Source organism: Lithobates pipiens, unplaced genomic scaffold, assembly GCF_037356315.1.
Source record: "Lithobates pipiens isolate NorthernLeopardFrog02 unplaced genomic scaffold, aLitPip1_a1.2 Scaffold_18, whole genome shotgun sequence".
Lineage (NCBI taxonomy): Eukaryota > Metazoa > Chordata > Amphibia > Anura > Ranidae > Lithobates > Lithobates pipiens.
The window spans coordinates 312,837,842-312,863,347 of NW_027507758.1; the positions used below are offsets into that span (position 1 = coordinate 312,837,842).

At 42.2% G+C, this 25,506-nt stretch overlaps 1 protein-coding gene across 3 annotated transcripts in view; it reads right to left on the reverse strand.

Moving 5' to 3' along the window:
* Positions 1 to 5,303: 5,303 nt before the first annotated feature.
* FUT9 (fucosyltransferase 9) overlaps positions 5,304 to 25,506 on the reverse strand; it is a 335,910-nt gene continuing 315,707 nt past the window's right edge. Inside the window, exons 3-6 of one of the 3 annotated variants that reach the window (XM_077487225.1) lie at positions 23,768 to 23,799; positions 11,848 to 12,240; positions 11,169 to 11,519; positions 5,304 to 9,405 (exon numbers count right to left, since the gene is read on the reverse strand). In XM_077487225.1, coding sequence (XP_077343351.1) covers positions 8,318 to 9,405; positions 11,169 to 11,208 — 1,128 coding nt within the window. In that variant the 5' untranslated portion in view covers positions 11,209 to 11,519; positions 11,848 to 12,240; positions 23,768 to 23,799 and the 3' untranslated portion in view covers positions 5,304 to 8,317. The remainder of the gene's footprint in view (positions 9,406 to 11,168; positions 11,520 to 11,847; positions 12,241 to 23,767; positions 23,800 to 25,506) is intronic. The other 2 variants (XM_077487226.1, XM_077487227.1) reach the window with 2 other exon arrangements.

The following is a 25,506-nucleotide window of genomic DNA, read 5'->3' on the forward strand; positions in this document are numbered from 1 at the left end:
AGTTTTGAAAGTGTACAATTGTATAAAATGCCATTGTATGCAATAAAAGTACCATTCTATTGAAACACTTGAATCCAATCACATGGAGGAATGTCCACATACTTTTATTAAATATATATTGTGACAGTGCTAGGCCCTGCAACTCTGTGAAAGTAGGTACAATTAAAACAGGGTTCACATAAATGCAAAGTGAGGTTCTTTAGGCTTTGTGAGGCTGTGTGAGTGTGCACACTCATTATAAGCATAGGCCTGCCCATAGTGCAGGGCTCCCATTAGGAGACAATTGGTTCCAGCTAGAAGACAAGTGTGCTCCCTGTCCGGTTGACACATGGTCACACAATGACACGTTTTATCATTACGACTTCACCTGAGGGGTCAGATGAAGTCATGATGATGAAATGCATCAGGATGTGACCATACGGCGACCAGACGTGTGTGTGTCACGGCCAGGGAGGAACAACCAGGAATTATCAGCGCAGCTAGTGCGGCGAATGGCAGACGGTTATCCACTCCTACGGACTGGTGATAAGCAATCTTTACCTAAAATGCTTGTTTAACTTTATGCTTTTGATGTGCTGTTAAGTTAACCTTGCCAATTGGATGACATCTTAATTATTCAAGGCATATGGTTAACTGCTTTCTGGTGAATTTAAACCCCTAGGGGAGTGTGACTTACACGGTGTGGACTTTGGTGTTTGGTGCACACTTATTGAATATCAACTAGAATCTTCACCAAACAATAAGAACTTTTTCACAACCTAGTGTCATATTATATGTTTCTCATATGATCCACATATGAATGCCGGTCACATTTTAATTAATTGACAGGAGCACTGCTAAAGTATTGTAATCTTCACAAAATGTTGGTTTTGGACTAAGCCCACGTACACACGGTCGGAGATTTTGCCAACCAAATCCGTCGGATTTTGCCCGTCGGATTTAGTCTGACGGATTGTGTCCGAAACTGTTGCATACACACGGTCGGGCCAAGTTGGCGAAAAATCCGATCTTTCAGAACGTGATGACGTAATTTCGTTACGATGGGACTACATTCAGGCTTGTAGCCAATAGCTTTGATGTAGGAATTTGATCTGAGCATGCGTGGCACTTGGTCCGATGAAAATGCTCTACACATGATCGGATTAGGTACGTCCGGCCCAGTTGGTCGGGAAATATTTCCAACATGTTGGAAAATTGGGTCGGACGGAGATTCGGACGGAATCAGTCCGATGCATACCACACACAGTCGGATTATCTGACGACACGGTCCGATAAGACTCATTCCGACAGATTCTCCGACCGTGTGTACAAGGGCTTAGACTCTAGTAAGAACTAAGAGTTCTTACTGGTGAAAATCCCCTCCGTAGAAAACTATTTTGTGAACTTTATTTTTGTTTGTTTGGCAAGCCCTGAACCACAGTTCAGACTGGTGTGGACTGACAAAAAAACATCTACCACTATATATAGTAAGTTTTAGACTTTTAATGGTCTTTTTATTTTTTACAGGGATCCCTTTTCTTCTTGGCCCTGAAATGGATCTATGTAAAAATAAAATATTTCCATAAGCACAAAGAATTCTCTGCAATGTAGATTTTTGTCTCTAATTCATAAATTCAAATGACTAATGATAATGTGAAGTGGCTCTCAATTTAGGATAAAAAAGGTTACCCTGCCTTTTTCACCATATATATTTTCCATGAACCCTATCATTTGGCAGTTACAGTATAATCTGGTATCTGGAAGAAAGACCATGAGAGCAGCGAGGAGTGACCATAATTAGGTGGCAGATGGCATGCTGTTATTTTGTGCTCTAAAGAATTATTTAATACCTTCTCCGTTTTATTCAGAAAGGCAAGCCCTGCTCTAAACAGCACTGCAACAAATCATTTGGAAATAAATAACACTTTAGAGAAGCCATTTACTCGTATACACACATATGAATCTAGGTCAAATACAGTACATAGGCTTTGAAATCCATTCCTAAAAAAGAGCCTTAGTTTAGATATAGCAAGAACCATATTGGGCTGCTTACTCATGTGTATATACAGTGCACTGCAGGCAGCAGTAATTTTACTTGCCAATTGTGTATTAATTTCTCTCAGGTAAAATAATTTTATGATATAATCATACTTGATACCATCCGGCACACAGTTTTCTACAATAAAGAAAACTAAGAATATTTTGAATGCTCCAATTTCACAGATATTGGGTAAAGGAAAGAGCATATTAAAAATAAAATGCAATAAACGTGTGTCAATCAACTGAGACAAAGGATACATATCAAACTGGTTAATAGCTTTTCTTTCAAACATGTCCTTGAAATGAAAGTTCAATTATTCTTCGATTTATAAAAAGCTGAGCAAATTAAACAGGACCATACCTATAGTAGATTAAAGATAACTACATAATTTTAGTGTGGTTTTGGATCCCAACAAGGCGCATTTCCCCTATTTTACCCTTGGGTTATCAATGTCAAAAGCCTCCACAGCTTCATATAGGGAACTCAAGTGGAAGAACAAGACACAAGCATATTTTACAATAAGTCTTTTGCATTGAAAAGCAGAGCTTGGCCATTCACATTTGTACTGTGGCAACAACAGGAACTCCTAACCAAGATTCTGGATAGCAGTGAGGTCCCAGCAAGGCTTTAAGCCCTGCCCTGCTCAACCTTTTATGCAACCCTGTCAGGTCTGTAAATCATTTCTAAAGGAAATACCTGTAAGAGAAGAGGTAGCATACTAATGTTTCCGGGGGCACATGTCTCCCATCTTCTTTTTTTTCCTGGTCTGCAGCCTTCATAAGTATTTTCAGCATTTGCCACTATAGAACTTTGGATGCTTGTGTCCCCTTGGTTCTTATCTATGACCCCTAGATCACTGCTGATTCCTGTAGTAATGTAGGGGTTGGCGGAACACATGCATCCATCACTTCTAGAACTGTAGAATGATGAAGAATTTATGGAGGCTCTAGCATTGGAATGGAGATAAGGTAGGATACACAGTCTGCTGTATAGTACCTCTTCTCTTATGCCGTGTACACATGGCCAGACTTTTCAACAGCAAAGGTCCGACGGAACGAATCCATCTGACAATTTGACCATGTGTGGGCTTCATTGGACCCTTGCTGTTGAAAAATCAGATGGACTTTAGATTTAGAACATGTTTCAAATCTTTCTGATGGACTCGAGTTTAGTCAGAAAATCAGTTCGTCTGTATGCTATTCCAATGGACGAAAACCAACGCTAGTCCAGCTATTGGCTACTGGCTATGAACTTCCTTATTCTAGTCCAGTTGTACGTCATCACGGTCAAATCTGTCGGACTTTGGAGTGATTGTGTGTGGCCAAGTCTGTTAGTTCAGAAAGTCCATCGGAACTCCGCTGAAAAGTCAGTTGGGAAGACCGTTGGACCTAGTCTGCTGGAAAGTCTGGTCGTGTGTACACGGCATTATAGGGACTTTGTAAATTATTGAAAAATCTAACAGGGACACTTTGAATTTTCTGTACAGCATAACTTGTACCAGATTGTACTATCTTTGGTGGCTCATGTAAAAATACTGCGTTGCTTCTTGGGATTTTACATTTTCTCTTTAGAAAGTTTACGTGTGAATATACGGTTAACATAGTTTAGCAAAACTCTCTGTAGAAAAACTTTTTGATTAATGTAAATTAAAACAACCTTTAAAAGCCTCCAATTCTAGTGCCAACAAAATAGAAATACCACCATAGTTTACTTTGTGCTTTGAAAATACATATAACAATATAAACATTGAAAAATACTCTGGTGATAAATGCTTTGCTAATTTTTACTACTTCTTACTATTTCAGCTTGCACCAACTATAATGCGGACAAATTGTGCAGTATTTTTTTATCATGAATAGAATAGTGGCCATAAAACTAAGTTTGTTTAGGTCATATTGACACATTTTGATCACTGCAAATAACCCCTCAACAGCACTTACCCAGTGTATTTGCCACAAAAGTAATTAAACCTTTAAACATTAATTTCATAATGTACAGTATAGAGGTCGACCGATATATCGGTCGGCCGATATATCGGCCGATATTTGCCGTTTTTTAAATAATCGGCATCGGCCGATTTGTGCTGATAAAAAGCCGATTTAGAACTACAGCGGGACTTTGAAATGGATTCTGTATAGAAGTCAGTCTAAGTTGACTGAGTCGTCATAGCAACCCTTTCCTCCTCTCTGGGCAGACTGCCAAGAAAAGAACTAAATGATACAATGTTTACACTTGAATGAATGAAGTCATCTCAGTGTGTAGAAGTTCTCAGTTTAACCATTTAAAGACTAAATCTTTTCTGACACTTGTTGCTTACAAGTAAAAATCCTTTATTTTCTGCCAGAAAATCACTTAGACCCCCCAAAAATGATATATATATTTTTTAGCAGAGATCCTAGGGAATAAAATAGCGGTTGTTGCAATATTTTATGTCACACGGCATTTGCACAGAGGTCTTTCAAATGCATTTTTTTGGGAAAAAAATACACCATTTAAAAAATAAAAATAAAATAAAAACAGTAAAGTTAGCCCATTTTTTTTTTTTTTGTCCAAAAGTTTTGACTACCTGTTTTTATTTAATATATATATATATATATATTTTTTTTTTTTTTTATCTAAATCATACATACAAGTAAACTGATTGGAGGTTTGTTTTGTTTAATAAATGTTTAAGTGTAAGAAATTTTCTGTATCACTTATGAAGACTGCTTTCACACTGGAGCGGGCAGGCGTTGATGGTAAAACGCAAGTTTTAGCGGCTCTTTACCATCATTTTAGCGGTGCTATTTGGCTGCTAGTGGGGCACATATAACCCAGCTAGCGGCCAAGGAAGAGGTTAAATGCGCCCATGAAGCACCGCTGCCAAATCGCATTGCATGCGCTTCGGCAGTGGTGCCCATTCATATCAATGGGCAGGAGTGGTGGAGGAGCGGTATACACCACTCCAAACGTGCTGCTTGCAGGACTTTTTTTTAAGATCCTGCCAGCGCATTGCCTCAGTGTGAAAGCACTCTGTCTTTCACACAGACTGCAGGGGAGCCATTTTACAGGCACTTTACAGGCGCTATTTTTAGCCCAAAAGCGCCTTAAAACGCCCCAGTGGGAAAGGTGTGTTAGATCAAGGGGGATTAAAAATAAATAAATAAATAAAATTAAATCGGCCTAACATATCGGCCCTAAAAAATCGGCATCATATATCGGCTATCGGCCGCCATGATTTCTAAATATCGGCATCGGCATCGGCCAGAGAAAAACCCAGTCGACCGACTCGGTCGACCTCTAGTACAGTATATGAAAAGACTAAGTGAACATTGCAGTTTTGATGTTTGGGAAAGCACATGCAAAACCTAGCAGGTAAACCCTTCAACTCCAGAAAAGATGTCAACTTAGAAAACTCCTCATCCATTTTGTCCCTGCTATTCTCATTAGGGACCTTTACAGTCTGTTTAGTCTGGAATAAGATTGTTTGTGACTTTTGTGTAAGAATAGGGATGGCAGAGGTTACTATTTCTGTCAGGCATTTGCTAATGGGCACCCATAAGGTCCATTGGACCTATGATGAATTACACATGCAGTAACATTTTCAATGATAGTAACATGTCATGTGTGTTTGCCAAACAACAAATTTATTATGTTAAACCAGTCACTTGGGCATCATATGGAAAGTATGTACTAAGATCTCTTCAAACCACAGTTCTAGGCCCATTTGGCCAACATGTTTGGGCAGTTATGGGAACCAGCAGTATTGCAAATCTAAACAACTTTATGCAAATGATTTCCTTATGCTACCAGTCCATACTGTATTATATATTTGGGTCTAGTTAGGCCTCTTAAATCTGGCAGTAAAGGGTGCGGTTGCTATGCTGATTTTTTATTGTTTTTTATATTTAGAGTGCTTCTTGTTTTACTTTATTTTTTCCTTAGAAAAGACAGGTGGGTGAATACATTAGCACTGTATTTTCTATCATTGTCTTTTATCATATATCAACATTTGTTTTATATTGTAACAATTGTGCCTTTGGATGTGCTTCCCACCATAAGTGGACATGAAAAAAGGAAGGGTGTTCCATTTAAAATGTAAACAGTTTACAATCCAAGACCAAGTATTTTAGCTATGATAGATTTCTCTGGGCTGGCCACAGCATTGGCTATATGACACAACAAACAGTGTCTTCAATGATACTCATTTGCATATCTTGCCCTAGAGCTTAAAATTTCATATTAGGGTTTGGCGGTAAAGCGGAGTGTGTGTATGCCTAGTTCAAATGTGTGCCTAATTCAAAGCTGGAATTTAATTATGAGTCTTTTTCATAACAAGATGAAATCTGACCACCATGCAGTCTGGCTTTGTGCCTTAGATAGAAGCATGCAACCTCAGAAGAATAACATGATAGTGTGAAGGTTATAATATATGATTGGATTACTACATGACTTGTAGATCACTTGATTTGCGATTTGCTGAATCTCCTCTTTTTTTGATTAAATGCAAATTTTCAATGTACCTGAATGATTAAAGATTTTTCCAATCTGCAAAGAATACAGTTCATAAATATAAGAATTCAGGATTAATATCTCCCTTATACACATAAGCAGGTTTGTCTACAAATTAAAATATGATTAATTGTATTGCTGTAGTAGAAACTTAAGCCCCATACACACTATCAGATTGTCTGCTGATTTTTTCCATCAGATTTACCAAAACCATATAATATGAGGTCAAACCTTAGGGGTTTCAATGTGTATGCATTCAGGCAGGCCCTTGTACTACATGGTTTTGGTAAACCTGAAGGAAAAAATCAGCAGACAATCTGATAGTGTGTATGGGGCTTTACATACTTTAGTAGTAAAATAGGACTACTGAATTGGTGGACTACTAAAATCAAAATTCAAATGAATGAAGTATTCTGTTATGCAGATGGATTTGCTAATCTTTTTCTCAAGTGATACTCGATCTAGTGTTTCTATGGGCTGCATTTAGCTACCTCTTAAAATGGCAATGGTGATGCACATATGGCATTTGGAATAAACTCAGGGATGTCTACAAGCCTATTCAACAGAACAAAGCACAATGTATGAAATGCAGTAATAAAAGCCAATTGTGCAGGTACATCTTTCACAGATCTGTCTTTAGATAGATTGCTATATAGGCCGAAGCACACTGTGCATCATCACTGCTTAATACAATTTATGAAATATCTGGTCGTTATACTTTATTCCCAGTTATATAATATTCACCACCTGTGCCTACTGTTTTATCTTGTGACTGGAAAATGAAAAATGTGTGACAAAACCTGTTTGGTTATCAATATGGTACATACTATTCCTGTTGTAACTATTATAGACCTTAAATCACCATGGCTTGCAAAAATAACTCTAAAGAATATGAGTCAAAAGTTTCAATATAGGCAGTATCTTCTCTAAGTAGTGAAACACTTCCAGTGTACATCCGAAAGTCTGTAAAGCTCTAATGGCCAAGTATAAGTCATTTTACAAACCTGTATTGTTTTCACTGACAAGCAGATACCCACAGGATACCCCAAAAGACTGAAAAATAGATTTACATCTCCCCACAAGTAACTGCACGTATCACAATGGTGCCATTAATTACTTACATGAGTTAAAAGGTCATACTTTCTTTAAAAAAATATTTGAAACAGTGACTCTGAAATAAACAAATATAGCATCACACTTGATCAATATGATCGTAAACGTGAAACCTGTATAAATGGATATACACTGTGAGCTTGTTTAAAGGGTGAGAAATGGCTTTAAAGTGTTAACTTGCAGGTTCAGCTGAAGCTAGGTGAATATGACTTATCACAGAGAACATTGATAAATAAGACTTCTCTATTTCTCATTTCTCACCCCATACAGATTTTTGTTACTAAACATCTGGCGATAGACATATATATTTTTTATAATACCCAACGCCCATCTGATATCTGGCATCATTACAATATGCAGATTGATATTGATGGCAGCCAAACAAGTACACAGAAAAGTGGGTGATACCAAATTGCTACATAATGTAGGACGGACTCTAAAAAGATGTATAAAAAAACGTATTAGTTCAGACTAAGCAATCTTCCCACTATGCACATGAACTTTTGCTACATGTAAGTGTCAGCAAATGATAACTCTGATGCTGAAAGGAGTTTCTTTTATGTCTGGCAAAGTTTATGTTAAATTATGCATTCAACACAGCGGTAAACGGTGAGACAAAGCACTAAACTTTTATCTTGATGTGAGTAACCATTGTAATGTCTTCAGAAAGTGCTCAAACATGAAAGCAGAGGCTTAGTTCCAAAACCATTTCTCCAGATTACTGACAGATTTGTACTCCTGATGTCTTTTAACATGATCACATGCTAGGCAAGCGTGAGACTCCCAGAAATGGGACAAGTTCACTGTGTAGTATTTCCTCCAGTTGAAGTATGCCAGATAGCGCTCAGTATCTTTGTTCAGCATTAACAGATAATCTGCCAACTCTCTTGGAGAAAGAAAATCTTCCACATGGATGAAAGAGTCTGCTGGTATATAATTTTCATAGTTTTCTCTTGGAGGACCTAGTACAATGGGCACTGATCCCGCCAATAGTGCATTATAAAGTTTTTCTGTTATGTAGTCCTTGTGGATAGAATTTTCAAATGACAAATAAAATTTACAAGTAGAGATGGTTGGAATCAAGCTTTTATCACTCAAGTATTCCCCAAAGGCTTGACCATAAGTCAAGATTTCAATGTATTTGTTGAGTTCATTGTAATATTTGACTCTCACATGATCAGGATTCCAGTTGCTTACGACCCAGCAGACCAGTTTGTCCTTGCTTGGCACTTCAAATTCAAAGGCCTGAGTGCTTACGACCATAAAGCCATAAGGCACCTGAATGTCTGAGTCACGTCTGTAGGTCAGCGTGAGATTAAATAAATGTTCAATGCCACTTTTTTGTGGTGTATGGGTTGGTGACTCTAGATTCATCCATATCCACTTTTGAAAGGGTGGTCTTACTTGCGGTGGTAGGTTTGTCAAATCCCAGGTGATATCTCTGTGATGTATAAGAACTGCATGAGATTTGTTGTACAGTGTGCGGTCAGTAGTTAAATGGCACCCATGGATATTAAAAAGAGCTTCACAAGACTGGAGTTCAAAAGTTTGTCCAAAAGGCCATACCCAAATAAGAACAATGGTTTCATTATAATCCTCCCTTTTACTGGAGAAAAAACTCTTCATCTTAAGCACAGAGTTAGCTGATTCTATTGGGCTGGAGATCCAATTGTTTGTTGGTTTCACATATATCAATATACATACCATAAAACAGATTAACACAATGCAGATAACTAGAAATGGTCGGAAGATGCCTTTAGATGTTGATGTCATACTTTGCCCTGAAAAAAAAAAATCTAAATGTTAGATCTACACAATATAGTTTAAATAGATAAAACCAGAAATACATAATATAAGCTCAATTTATTATAGATTTTTCTTTTTTTTTTTTTTTTGATGTACTGCTTAACTGCAGCAGAAAAAGTCAGATCACAAAAATGGCTGAGCTGTGTGGCAGAGCCACGTACGTCTCAGAACTGAATGGATAGGAATATAAACTGTCAGGTAAACAACTCATGTGTATGTATTTTACCTATGTTTTTAGTTGTTTACGTGGGGTTTATCTTTAAAATAGAAATTGACACGTTATGATTTGGCCACAGAATTTATTTTACTGCATTCCTGGATTTGTCTTTCTGTAGAATACATAGAAAATTTTTAATAAATAGATAAAAATTCCTGGTGAATATAAAATATGAACTATTGCTCACGTTAATAAATAACAAATATATAAAAAAAAGGGAAATAAAGTAAAAAAAAATTCACAACTGTAAAAAGATTATTTCCATTAAAAACTTTTACTACTGCCTGTTTTGTGCAGCAAAACAAGGATTTACCTACAGTATGTCTGTGGGTCATGTGGGTGCAGGTGCATGCAAGTGTGTGTCCCCGAATGCCGACACACCCACAAGCACTCGCATCCATAGGGATATTAGATTGGGAGCAGTGGCTGTGTCTCTCCAGCTGCTGTACCCCAATTGACATGAATGGAACTGCCTGCACGTGGATGCATGGAACACCTAGGCATCCTGTGCAGGCAAAGAGGTCCCTTGCATGGGTGTACATTTAAGTGCACTGTGTGAATGAGACGTGACGAGACATGATGAGATGTGACGTGAATAAGTATGGCATGATGTTCGGGGTTAATGTACGCCCTCATGTAGCTTACAATCTAAGGTTCCTATCTCACATACATTCTTATAGGGAGTAGTCAAACATGCACTAGTTTGGTTCGAATCTGCTGAATATGAAGTCAATGGGAGTTAAATAATAAAAATCAGTTCTGGATATTTTCCAGGCCAATTGGCAATAATAATAATAACATATGCAAGAAAAAAATGAAATGGGGTTCCTACTAAAAATACATTATACTTGTTGAGGAGCATGCCGCCCCCCCCCCCCCCCCAAATTACATGCCAGGATGTTTTAGGTGTGTTTTATACTGTTTCTGTTTTTTTGTGAATGACTAGGGGCAATATGTGTGTATATGTGTGTGTGTCTGTGTGTGTGTGTGTGTGGGGGGGGTCATCAGTATCTGGGTGCCCCCTTATTGTTAAAAGAGCCTTTCAGGTTTTGATAAGCCCCTGCTCACAGACTCCCACATCCACCAGGCCAGGATTGTTCGGAAGAGGCCCTTGTCCTCAGTAACATAGGAACAAGATGCTTTGCTGGGGGTTCCCTCCAACAGTGTACCCCATTCCATGTTTAGGGCCTGTAGCCTGGTATGGTTCAAGGGTAGGGGATGTATGCTCGCCCCCCTCTTTTTCCTGTATTCCCCGGCTGCATGCTTGAACAAGGGTCTGCTGTGGATTTTTTAGGGGGACCCCACATTTTTTTCTTGATTTTTGTGTGGGGTTCCCACTTAAAATCTATACCAAACTCGAAGGGTCTGGGATAGACTTTCGAGGGCACCTCATGTAATTTTTTTTTTTTTTTTTCATGAACTCATTTCAGATGTGAAAAGCTTTCTTTGGTGGTATTTAATCACCATTGAGTTTTTTATTTTTTGCTATATAAATGGAAAAATACCAAAAATGTTTCTTACTTTTGACACCAATTTGATATTTCCAGGTGGAGGATCGCATCTTCTTAATATATAATAAAGTGAGAGATATTGCTGCATTTAAAAAAAATACAATAACTAAAACAACAATCCCTGAGAATATGTCCCTGCTGTCACTGCACTTAGCTAACCGGAACAAAACAAATGTGCTAGAGCTGTTTATACCCAGTAACTAAAACAATGGCAATTGGCAGTCTGCAATGGGCTAAAGTCTTAGAGAAACAGGTCCTTTTAGGCTTTGAAAGCCTATTGTATAGTTCACTCAATAGAGTACAAGTCTTTTTGTAGAGGTGGCCACTGAGCTCCACAGCCAGCTGCATACGGAGATGGTATCTGGAAAAAAAAGGGGATGAAGTCTCAAATGAAGATAACAAACAAATAACATGCACTCAGATAAAGGAAAGTAATACTTGTGGTTTCAAAATTTAATACTAGATGTATAGGTGAGGTAGCTTCAGGGGACAGGGGTTAAGATTAGCCATTTGGATGCTAAAGCTTGATGTTTTCTTGCTTCCACCAGGACCATATCATAATACCTATAGTTAGGGTATATAGGCTGCATGTTAGCGTGGCCCAATAGTTTTGTGAGAACCCTTCAGCCCTCTGTTGTAAACCCAGGATTCAGAAATTATTGCAGCGTAGTCAAAATTTTTATTTTTACCTTTAGTGTAAGTATCTCAGTGGAATCAGCGAGCAGAATATCCTCCACATGAGATGCCGTCTTTGGCTTCAGTCTGGTCCAGGCCATGCCTGATAAAGCCGAACTTTGAAGAGAGCTCAGTTTTTGCAGTTAGTGATCATTTATATTGCTGCCAGGATATCAGCACCCTAGGGTTGCACCTCATTGATCTTCATCTCAGAAAGGGTCTGCGTTTTGACAGAGACAGTAGCTAAAACGGGCAAGGTATTCAAGATGGTTACTGGAGTCTGAGCATGGGAGTCAGAACTGGAGGAGCCGTGGGATGACTTGGACTTACAAGATTGCATGAGTTTACTGCAGATGAGAACATTGAAGGTAAAAGTTCTCCTGGAGTAGGCAGCTCTATGATAAAATCTGAAAATTTAAAGGAACAAAATTTAACTAAGTGTTGTAATGGTTACAAGACTTTAAAAGTCTGCATGAATAAATTCTCAACATGCTTATTTACAGCAATAGTAAACTATTTAAAATAGCTATATATATATTTTTTTTAAATCGTCCTTGAGCTCCTATTTCCTCAGCCTACATACCCAACCTTTTACACTGTACCATTGTAAATTAGTATCACAAGATGCTAAAACATGAGCTAATCATGGGCATGCTTGAGTGTGCTGAAGCACCCTCTAAAATTCTTCCAGCACTCCCAATGCTGCCCAATAAATGTGCATGCTCGGTCCAATCACATTACTTTGCAAAATTGCATTAATACACCCTATTCCAATGAAAACTTGCAAAGCATTGTGAGTGGACAAGGACATTTGTGCAGTGATACAGCGTCTCTGTGCAGCAGGGAGTTCCTATAGTTCCAGCTACACATGCTCTCACAGGCTCTAGGGCTGTCACACTAGTGGACTGATAATTCCTGAGCTAGTGTCACACCTACCCCTAGTGTAGGTGGCCAGGAACTATAGCTGGCTCTGTGTTCTTCACTTATAGCAGCCCCCTTTCCCATAAGGCAAGCAAGACTACTGGTATTAGGTTGCCCCTAGGTCTTATACACAATTCTATAGCACCTGGCCACCACGCTGGGGCAGTCGTGAGCTAAGCATATCAAACCGGTACCTGTGGTTGGCAGGTAGACAGGGTGGTCTAAAAGCAGTCTGGGTTAAGGGCAGGCAATGTTCAGAGAGTAGTCAGGGTCAAATCCCTAGTCAAAATCAGACAGAGTTCAGAGAGTAGTCTGAAGTCAAATCTGAGGTTTATAACAAGGAAATCCAAACTAGCTGGCAGGGCAGGGATTGGGCGAAAGGTAAAGTTAAAGGCACGGGAACAAGGCAGACAAACAGGGAACTTGAAGCATGGGTTAAAAACACTATCACAAGCACGATACTAAAGGCTTGGCAGACTTAGAACAGGTTTGGACTCTACCCAAAGGCTGTATCTACCCCAATCACCCGGCAGGTGGACAGTCAGACAGGGAGAGTGCAACTCAGCCAAAACCAGGATGCTGGAATGAGACTAGCAGCTGCCATGAAACAGGAGCATTACACGCTCCTGAGAGCTGGGCTGCTGTTATGGGCGTGAAGAAGGAGAGAGGCAGTGTTTCTAATGAGATATAGAGGGAGAATAAGGCTGCCATTCGCCTAATAGATGATAAACAATATCACCAGAGAGAGTGAGAGATCAAATTCACTGACCATCACTGTATAAAGGGATTGAACACCAGTATCCAGGAGAACTTACCATCAATACGCAGAGGGACTGACAACCTATCAGGAGCATCTAGCGCTACTGCTCATTCCAGCATCCTGGTTTTGGCTATGGCACTTTCCTTGTCTGTCTGTCCACCTGCAAGGTGATTGATGTGGCCAATCTCTGGGTGGAAACTAAACCTGTTATAAGCCAGCCAAACAATCACTCCCATGTTTGTGATAGGGAGTGATACATGTGTAATTCTTGATCAAACCCCCCCTGTCTGTCTGCCGTGCTCTGCTAGTTAGGATTTCCCTGTGTATGACCTTGGACCGGATATTGGACTATTCACTGAACGGGCCTTTTACCTGGATTGTCATAGCGGTCATAGCAGACAAGCCTGTCTGCCAACTACAAGTTGTACGTTGCTTTGCTATGTTCACACCTGCCCTGGCATGGTGGCCAGACACTATAGCATTGTGTATAAGACCTGGGGGCAATTGAGTACCGGTAGGCCTGCTTGCCTTATGGGAAAGGGGGCTGCTATAGGCGAAGAACACAGTAGCCAGCTATAGTGTCTGAGCACCTGTGTTGGAGTAGGCGTGACATTATCACAAGACTTTTAAAAAAAAGAAATTGGTGAAGATAGACTCTGCACAGGCTTGTTTATTTGCTAAAAAAATTTGCAAACTGACACGCCAAGTCCAGGAACTGTCTGTGTGTGTGTAGGAGCCAGAGCCCAAGGTTAACCAGTCTGACCTTTTTTCTGGTGACCATTGTATGTTTTCCAACTTTAAAAACTGTTGTGTATATTATACTGTAAGCATAAGCCATGCTCCTCTGGTTCTGAAGCACAGCAGGTTGACCTGATTATTACATGGTTGCAGGGGGACCCCCAGTCTTGGGCTTTTAGTGGCCCCAAAGATGATCCAGCCCGAGGGTCAGCCAAATTTTTTTTCAAGGCAATGGGTTTACTCACCAGAAGCTAAACTTAGGTCATTATGTTAGGGTAAACACACTGTTGAACAATACTGTTCTTATTTCTGCCACTGGGCACCTGATTTAGGGTGGAGAGACCCTGCTCTAAGAAGCCAATTCAGGTTAGGTTTATCAGACTCCATCAAGGACTCCTTAGTACACTACCCTGAACCAAAGCCGTTGAATGAAGTCATGCAAGTATCCATCCGTATAGACAGGTGTTTATGGGAAAGGCATGCAGGGAGGTTTGTTCCTTTGTCACCCTGTGCTCTGCCTGCCACTTCTCTATCAGTCCTCCCTGGGTCCTCCCATCCTATCCAGGAGGACCTTATGCAAATTGGTACTGCTCATTTATCCTCTGGGGAAAAGGTTAAAGGAAGATCTCAGCGACTCTGCTTATACTGTGGCAACCACGGCCACTTTGTTACCAGCTGCTCTAAAAATTCGGGAAACATCCTTGGACGTACATAGCCATGGATTTTATTGTAGACCCTCCCTCAAATGGGCTCACAGCTATCTGGATGGTAGTGGACCGCTTTAGTAACATGGTTCATTTCATTCCACTTGCCAAACTCCCCTCCGTTAAACTCCTGGCTTCCTTGTTTGTCCGAGAAATACTTAGGCTCCATGGGGTGCCCATAACATTGTCTCTGACAAGGGTACATAATTTGTTTCCAGGTTCTGGAAAGGCTTTTGTGACCTCTTGGGAACCAGCTTCTCTTTTTTGTCTGCCTATTATCCTCAAATGTATGGGCAGACAGAGAGGATGAACCAATCCCTGGAGATCTACCTTCACTGTTTTGTCTCTGATAAGCAAGTGGAATGGTCCTCAGCATGGCCCTGGGCTGAATTTGCCTACAATAACTGGCCTCATTCTTTTACTGGAATTTCTCCTTTCTATTGCGTTTATGGTTTCCATCTTAAATCCTGTTCGTTCTCTGACATTTATTCTGACATTCCTGATGCTAACACCACAGTTTACAGGTTTTCTCAGATTTGGTGTAAAGCCCAGGCTAACATCATCTAGCTCCACTACCTAAAAAATCTATGTGGATTGTCTCCGCACTCCGGCTCCACAGATTAAGGTTAGGGATCGGGTCTGGCTGTCCAAATTTGCCTCTCAAAGTTCCCTCAGAGAAATTGGCCCCTAGATTTATTGGGTCTTACAAAGTTATTCACCAGGAAGACCCAGTATCCTTTAGATTACAACTTCCTGCCTCTATGTGGATTCCTAATGTCGTCCACATTTCTCTTCTAAAACTTCTTCAGAAGGATACCATTGTTTCATCTCCACCACTGCTCATGGTCAATGGGCAGGAAGAATATGAGGTAGAACATATTCTGGACTCCTGGAAAGTGAGGAATTCTGTCCAGTTTCTGGAGGCCTGGAAGAGCTTTTGTTCTGAAGAAAATTCTTGGGTTCCAGCTACTGTTGTTCACGCTAACAGACTTGTACACAACTTCCATCATCAGAATCCTGACAAATCTGCTCCAAGGGGCCCGAGGGCCCCTCCTCAAAGGGGATTGATGTCAAGAGCATCTAGTGCTCCTCACTCCAGCATCCTGGTTTTGGCTATGGCACTCTCTTTGTTTGTCCACCTGCAAGGTGATTAATGTGGCCAGTCTCTGGGTGGAAACCAAACCTGTTATAAGCCAGTCATATACTCACTTGAATGCTTGTGATAGAGAGAACGGCCGAAACCGGAAGTCCGTGTCTGCTGCACACTCTGCTGTTTATGTTGATGTAAGTGTGGATTTTATCTTTTAATATAATAAAATAGCGAAATACTACACATGAAAGCCCCTCTGTGTTCTTCTATTCTATATTGGTTGGACATCCTGGAGCTATTGGGAGGGCATGTATTACATAGCCATACAGTGAGATACTGACAGCGGTGGAGCAGTGTGACTGAATGAATAAGAAGCCAGCAGCTATCTGTATACACAGTGCCTATTTACCAGTTATTGGAGGTGAGAGGCTGGGGGAAATAGGTGGTGCACTCATTAAGCACTGAAGTTTGCAGTGGACTGTCACTTTTGGGAAATGATTTCTACACTTTCTGCATGAACTTTATTTTTGCAAGTTTACCAGTCATCAGTGCACGTTTTTTTATGGACAATCACTAGTTTATATTGATTATATATTTAATCACTTGATTGTTTTTTTCACGTACTTTCACTCTTCATATATTTTTTGTACGTTCGTTTATATTTGGATTATTAATGCAGAATATTTTTATTTAATCACTTGATTGATTTTTTACGTACTTTCACTCCATATATATATATATATATTGTCTGTACGTTCATTTACATTTGGATTATTTATGCAGATATATTTTTTGCACTATATATGTTTTATTTATCATGTAGTGGATAGTATCTTATTTGCACTATATTTTCATTTTTATTTTTGGTAATATTATTTATTGTATTTGTTTAAGCACTTTTAGGTAGCGCCACATTTTTATATCAATTTATACACTCATTTTCAGTGCTGAGATCACTGTTTTTATGCTGGCTGCTTCCTGTGTACATTTTTGTATTTATTTAGTCCTCCTATGATTTATTAGGTGGAGCGCACTAGTTTTCCTTTATATACTTGTGATAGAGAGTGATATGTGTGTAATTCCTGATCAAGCCCCCCTGTCTGTCTGTCTGCGCTGCTAGTTTTGTTTTACCTGTGTATGACCTTGGACTGGATATTGGACTATTCCCTGAACTCAGCCTGCCCTTTATCTGGACTGTCATAGAACAACTCTCCCTGTCTGCCAACCACAAGTATCTGTTTGCTTAGCTCAGTTCGAGCTTTCCCTGGCATGGTGGCTAGTTACTATAGCATTGTGTATAAGATATGGGGGCAACCGAGTTCCAGTAGGCCTGCTTGCCTTATGGGAAAGGGGGCTGCTATAGGCAAAGAACACAGTAGTCAGCTATAGTGTCAGACCACCTGTGTTGGGAGGACAGACCGGTAGTATACAGGGGGACTGACCACTAGTATATAGGAGAACTGACCACCGGTATATAGAACTGACCACCAGTATACAGGAGAACTGACCACCAGTATACTGGGGAACTGACCACCAGTATATAGGGTAACTTATCACCAATATACAGGGGAACTGACCACCAGTATACAGGGGGACTGACCACCAATATAACAAAGGTCTGACCACCATTATACAGGACAACTGACCACCAGTATACAGTACAAAGGACTGACAACCATTATACAGGGTAAATGAACACCGTTATACAAGAGAACTGATCACCAATACGTAGGGGGAACGACCATCATTATACAGAGGATGGACCACTAGCATACAGAGCAATGACCACCAGTATGCAGGGCCAGTGACCATCAATATACAGTGCCTCACTGTCCACAATTGTATAGGAAGCTCACTGACCACCATTTCGCAGATGCACACTAACCACTAATGCAAGAGGGCACACTGAGTCTTGACCGCCTTGTTGTGTCATGCTGGGAGTTTATTATTGTGTTTTGCTGGGATTTTAATACGGTGCTTTGCTTGGGGTTAATTGTTGTGCATGCTCAGAGATATTTTTGTGCAATGTTGGGGGTTAATCACTGTGCGAATGCTGGGAATTAATTACTGTGCTGTGCTGAGGTTTAAGTATTGAGCCATGCCCTGGGTCAATTACTGTGCTGGGGGTTAGTTACTGTGTTGTGTTGAGGGTCAATTACTGTGTATTACTGGGTATTAATTATTGTTACATGCTGGGAATTTTTTTCTGTGCTGGAATTATTGCTGAACCTGACACAAGCTGACCCCAACTGGGCTTAATAATTTTTTCCTACAGTCTCTTCAGTTTACCCCAGGCCTTATTTGGTCTATACAAAGGAAGAAAACTGCCACACTACAAACCATAGACCAGGAGGAAAAACCCACTTGCTGGCCAAGTCTACTTGCTAGTCATATGCACGTTTTGGCCATTCCCACAAACACACAGTATGAATGAATGAATGAAATACTTATATAGCGCACAATGCGAACTGAATCGCCTCTAGGCGCTGTGGCGAGCTTTGATCATCTGCTAAAAGAGGAAGGTCTTGAGTTTTTTCCTAAAAGCCAGGTGATTTTCTTCCAGGCGGATGTTGATGGGTAGAGCATTCCATAGCCGAGGCCCTTGGACAGCGAATCTCCGATCCCCCTTGGATTTATACCGGGCTTTGGGCACGAGGAGGAGGTTTTTGTTGGCTGATCGAAGACTGCGGTTTGGTGTGTAATGATTTATTTTCTCCATTAGGTATTGCGGAGCTTCTCTATGCACGCATTTGTGGGTGAGGCAAAGGGTCTTGAACGTGATCCGATTTTTTACGGTTAGCCAATGTAAGCTCCTCAGTGAAGGAGAAATGGATTCCCAGGGTTTTTTTTCCTGTTATCAGCCTTGCCGCTGTGTTTTGGATCAGTTGTAATCGCGCAAGTTGATATTGTGGTAATCCTATGTAAAGCGAGTTTGCGTAGTCCAGTCGTGAATTAATGATTGTTCCAACTACCACTGCCACAGTATACCACAGTAGGAGGTATACTTTGCCACATTAGAAATTAGCACCCCATCTTGTACTCCCAGCACCAGCACAGCACCCCTGGAGCTAATCTGTGTCAGAAATTTGTGAGTAAGACAAAAGCTGGCTTTACACTGATCAGTGGCGGCCCATCCATTAGGGGCACAGGGGCACCGCCCCCCTAATCCATACACCCGGCCCTTAATTTCCATGCAGGGCGCTGGATGCATGGATGTTTTTTTGAAGCAACTGATTAGAGCTGGAGGCTCTAATTGGCTTCAAAAAAGGGTGGGCTCAGGGCTGTCAGGTCACCTTGAGGTGAGGTAACAGATGCACACCATAGGGATCAGGAGTGCACCGCAAGGTTGTGGACCCTACGGCTGACTGCTGCAAATGGGGGACAGATCCCACTGGGGTTAGAGCGTAAGATTCCCTGGGGCGCGGAGTCTAAGAGCCAGCAGGTGTTCACCAGCGCCTCTAGTGGTGAGGATGGACTTGGCTACAACTGGCTCCAGGTCACGACCCCCAGGGTCCCCCAGCTCACATCCACAGTAGGCAACAGGAGGATAGGGATGGTGAGGGACAAAGCCAAGGTCAGGGCCACAAGCAGACAAGAATAGTCGGGGACATGCCAAAAGGTCAGGATCACAGGCAAACAGGGATAGTCAAAGACACGCCAAAGTCGGTAACGGAAAACAGTAGAAGAGCACACGGCAGGAAACAGGAAGCTAACACACAAAGGATACACAATGGTTGATCAGCACTGATGGCCTGCAGTGCACAGGTTAATATAGGGCTCCCTGATAGGGCCTGGGGTGGAGCCATGCTTAGAGGAGAGGTTATAAAAACCACCAGGTGGAAGTGGCTGACCTCTTAGTCTGAACACATGAGGGGAGGTAAGCAAACACAGGAAGATCACTGCATAACCATGACAGTACCCTCCCTATTACGAGGCCTCCCCCTCCCCCACCTGGGTCCAGGCTTAAAGGGAAACTCCAGATGGAACCTCCTTAACAGACAGGAAGCAAAGACCTCAGATGCAGTGATCCAAGACCTCTCCTCAGGACCCAACCCTTTCCAAAGTACGAGGTACTGAAGAATGCCTTTACGGAGCCGGGAATCCAAAACTTGACTAACCTCATATTTTAGATTATCCTCAGAGACCGAAACAGAGGTAGGGAGAGGACGAGAGGACTTGAGGACTAAAGGCTTTTTAGGAATGGGTAAGGGCATGAGAAGATCAGGAGTCTGAGCAGGGTCCCCCACACTCTTAAAGATGAGCTGGGCATCCATAACAGGACCACCAGACTGGGCAGAGGTCAGTGGATCCCTGAGGTCAGGTTGGTTAGAAAGTGACATGTCACAAGAGTCAAGCTGGATAGCTGCAACACAAGCAGAATGCAGAGAACCCTGAGAAAAAGATTGAAAACCCCTCCTGGCCGAATGAGGTATTCTATCCAAAGGATGGATTGAGCCTCTTAAACGGGTTTGAATGGACATAGTAGCAGTAGGGTGAAGCCAGGTCACCGAAGGTGCTGAACAAGAAGCAGGAAGCTCATTGGGCATGGGCTGGACTGGCATAACTGGTGCAGAGGTCGACTGAATAGTATTGTCGGGTGTAGCGACCATCTCAATCGCATCACAGGGCATAGCAACTGTGGAACTTGCAGACAGGTTAGCCTGGCTGTGCATCCAAGGGAGATTAGGGACAGACAAAGGTAAACGGTTATGCAAACTGGAGTGAATGATCGACTCAGGTTCATAGGTGGGCCCTTCATCCAGAGTACCACATGACCTAGAGAGTGCATCAGTCCGACTATTGCAGGACGCATCCCAGAGATCGCTATATACATCGGGAAGAGCAGAAGATACTGGGATGGTGGTAACAGGAAGTTTCTCCTTTGGGGTACCCTTGAGTAGGCAGGAAGAGGAACAGGAGGAACCCCAAGCCAGGATCTGTCCAGCAGACCAGTCAATGTGTGGAGAATGGAGCCGTAACCAAGGAAGACCTATTATGATAGGAGATGAAGCCTTAGGTAAGACAAGGAAGGATATCCACTCCTGGTGGAGTTTGCCTACTGAAATCTTAACAGGAATAGTCTGAAAGCAGATAGGGCCCCCTGGGAGAACCGTGCCATCAATCGCCAAGACCACCAATGGCGTTGTAAGGGGCAAAAGGGTAAGTCTCATGGAGGATGCAGTTTCCCAATCCATGAAATTGGCAGCGGCTCCGGAATCCAGATGTGCTGAGACCGAACGAGAGGAAGCACCGACATGAAGCAACACAGAAAGGAGAAAACGAGAAGGTGAAGGGGATATTTCAGGGTCTAATACTCCACCTTCCAGATGTATTAGCCCTGAGCATTTTTCTGGACGAAGAGAACAAGTGTCAAGGAAATGACCTTTGGCCCCACAATAGAGGCACAGGCCCAGAGTTCTGCGCCTAGCACGTTCTTTGGGAGATAATTGAGTCCAGCCCAACTGCATAGGTTCCTCAGCAGGCAGGGGGTGCTCCTCGGATTGAAGAGAAGAGACTGGGAGCTCAGGCTGCCTAAAGAACGGGGAGTGCTGGCGTCTTTTTTCCAGGGCCCTCTCCTGAAAGCGAATATCGATCTGGTTACACAAGGTGATGACACTGTCCAGATCAGCAGGAAGGGATCTTCCTGCTAATTCATCCTTCACTCTATCAGAGAGGCCATGCAAAAAGGTTGCAACTAGGGCCTCATTATTCCAGCTCAATTCAGCTGTGAGGATACGGAATTGAAGAGCATACTGTCCCACAGACACAGACTCTTGACGGAGACGTAAAAGAGCGCTAGCCGCTGAGGAGACACAACCCGGTTCCTGGAAGATATTCCGAAAAAGTTTCAAGAAATCAGACAGGCTAAAAACCACTAGATCATTCCGTTCCCACAGAGGGGCGGCCCAAGCTAACGCCTCGCCGGACAGGAGGGATATGACATATGCGACTTTTGCCCGATTGGACAGGAAGTTTTGGGGCTGAAGTTCAAAATGAATTGTGCACTGGCTAAGGAACCCCCTGCAAGCCTTGGAGTCCCCAGAGAAATGGACTGGAGCTGGTAGTTGTAATGAATGTGTGGCTGCGACTGATGCGATAGGTGCAGCAGCAGATAGTGGTTGAGGTTGTTGAACCGGGGGTCCTAATGACGCCTGAACCTGTTCAACACGCAATGCCAAATCCTGAAGGAATCGCATCACCTGGGTCTGATGCGAATCTTGGGTCTCAAGTCTGCGAACTAAGCTCTGCAATGGATCATCTGCAGGAAACGGCACGTCAGCTGGGTCCATGGCTAATCAAACTGTCAGGTCACCTTGAGGCGAGGAGACAGATGCACACCGTAGGGATCAGGAGTGCACCGCAAGGTTGTGGACCCTACGGCTGACTGCTGCAGACGGGGGACAGATCCCACTGGGGTTAGAGCGTAAGATTCCCTGGGGCGCGGAGTCTAAGAGCCAGCAGGTGTTCACCAGCGCCTCTAGTGGTGAGGATGGACTTGGCTGCAACTGGCTCCAGGTCGCGACCCCCAGGGTCCCCTAACTCACACCCACAGTAGGCAACAGGAGGATAGGAATGGTGAGGGACAAAGCCAAGGTCGGGGCCACAAGCAGACAAGAATAGTCGGGGACACGCCAAAAGGTCAGGATCACAGGCAAACAGGGATAGTCAAAGACACGCCAAAGTCGGTAACGGAAAACAGTAGAAGAGCACTCGGCAGGAAACAGGAAGCTAACACACAAAGGATACACAATGGTTGATCAGCACTGATGGCCTGCAGTGCACAGGTTAATATAGGGCTCCCTGATAGGGCCTGGGGTGGAGCCATGCTTAGAGGAGAGGTTATAAAAACCACCAGGTGGAAGTGGCTGACCTCTTAGTCTGAACACATGAGGGGAGGTAAGCAAACACAGGAAGATCACTGCATAACCATAACAAGGGCACAGTGAGCCCACCCATTTGTTTGATATTAGCAAATTAATATTCGCTAATGTCCTCCTACTTCTACTCCCGGCCAATCAGGAAGCGGCTCCTCAGACTCTATTGGCTCTGAGTCTTGGGACTGGTCTCAGGACCCGCCTCCTGTTTGGATGGGAGGAGAAGCATCAGTCTCTCCTAAAGCCCTACCCTGGAGTTTGTCCGCCTCCCCACACCTCTCGCTGTATAAGGTAAGGAGGCCATGGATCGCAGGGAGGTTGTGGCAGTAGTGTGAGGATTGCTGTCTATGGAGCCATGGGAAGGGGTGGTGTGTAGTGCGAGTGGATTGCCGTTGTGATCGATCGTGAGCTGCATGGGGAGGTGGAGGGTGTAGTGCAAATGGATTGCCGGACTGCCTCTGTGATTGATTGCGGGCCATTTGGTGGGGGGTGCTAGTGCAAGTCAGCACCATCAGTTTGTGGTTGTCTTCTGACTTTAACAGAAGTTTATTGTTTGATCGACTCCTGTTGAAGGGGCCTGTTGAAAAATACTCAGTGTTTAACAGCTGTAGCCACTGATCAGTATATTCTGACAGGGGTGGAATGCAGCTGTCAGAATGCAATGTCCAGGTGAAGGGGAGGGGGGAGTACTACATCCAGCTCATTTGTGAGAAAGTAGTTACCTTTTATTTAAAACAACAAACAAAAACAAAAAACTGTATGGCTAGCCTAAGTACTGTACAGGCACCAGAATTTACATGATGTAGTCTCTGAGCCAGCATCTCAGTCCAGGAAACAGATACTTACCCTGAATAATGCTTGAAAAAGATTGCTCTGTTCTGGAGAAAAAAGCAGACGAGGGTGTCAAACAGAGAACTCTGAGAGAGGTAATAAATATATGTAAGTGTTACATATTATGTAAAGCAGAACTCCAGCATAACAAGATAAAATTACTATTACATTTCTAACCTTTCCCTCATTACCTCTTATTATAATCTGGTCCTATGGTGAATCTAATCCTTTGAATCATTCTGGTATGTAAGATGGAGATATGCATCACATGGGGAGATTTATTAAAACTGGTGCACTCAGAATCTGGTGCAGCTGTGCACAGTAGCCAATCCGCTTCTGACTTCAGCTTGTTCAATTAAGTTTGGACAATAAAACCTGGAAGCTGATTGGTTACTATGCACATCTGCACCAGTTTCTGTGTGCATCAGTATTAGTAAATCTCCTCGAATGTTTTCTTATGAATTTCTGTACACAGCGTCTGTTGACAGATCAGCTTAATCACCTTTGAATAGGCTCCCTTGGAATACGGTAATAGTTTCCTGGTTTTCTGGTTTGTACGCATTGCATAATGTCTGCCTATATGCCATCTTGATGTTTTATTTCTGTTCGGCCTGAAAATTGCCTTTACTGCGATATTTAGCTTTAATTTTGAGTTTTCCACCACAATAATATCTTTCTGCTGCTAGATGTTCTCAGTATGATGGCCAGTATAATTCAACCCACTTCTTCTTAGCATAAGTTGTCCTGAACCCACGCCAACCTGTAATTCAACGGTGAAAGGAGATGCACACAGTGAGGAACTCATCTCTTTCATCACTCTCCACCTATTAGCATGCTTCTTGTCAGCATTTAAGCTGACTTTCTCCTTGTGCTTCTATTTTCTCACCTACAGTGCTGGAGAGCAGCAGCTCTCTTGGATCTCTTCCTTAAAGGCCCAAGACACCAGTGGCTCCTGCTGTTGTCAATCACAGCCAGTGAGGCAGGAGTGGGGAGGGGGGCAGGCTAAGCCTTTGGTACACAGAACCAGTTTAAGAGTGAGCTCACATGTGTGCCCCCATAGCAAGCAGCTTGGTGGTCACTTTGGGGGGCAGGTACTAGATGCACCAGCAGGGGACCCCAGAAGAGGAGAATTGGGGCTGCTCTGTGCAAAACTATTGCACAGAGCAGGTAAGTATAACATGTTTGTTATTTAAAAAAAAAAGTGTTTACAATTAACTTTAAGGATTACAGAGCTGCAATAAATTGTGTCTTTATATCTGCCTGGAGTTTAACTTTAGCATGCCTATGTAAATTGAAAAACATATATCTGGTAATATATCCACTTTATGTTACCACATTTTGTATATAGAAATGATTTATATACAATATAATTTTTGCAAAAAAAAAAATGGAGTTTTCCTGCAATATTAGAAGCTGATCTGTGTGAAGGCAGTTCTGAAAAAAAAACCTCACTGTATTCTTCAAGACAGATTTTAATTACATTTAGCTTCTTAGCCCTTCATTTCAACAAAACATAGCTTAAGAAGAACTATGGTGCTCAGGGTAGAAGGAGGCTAACTAACCAGTTTTAAAGCTTCAATTACCTTGCCACTCCTGACTCCTCTGACTAACCTGCCTCTGTACTAATTAAACTTTCATTCATTAAATCCACTGTTATTCTTTCTCATCTCATTTCAGTATGCCTAATAAGCCACTTAATACAGTCAGCGGACAATTCCCATCACATAAAGAAAGTGCGGACTAATGGTTGATGT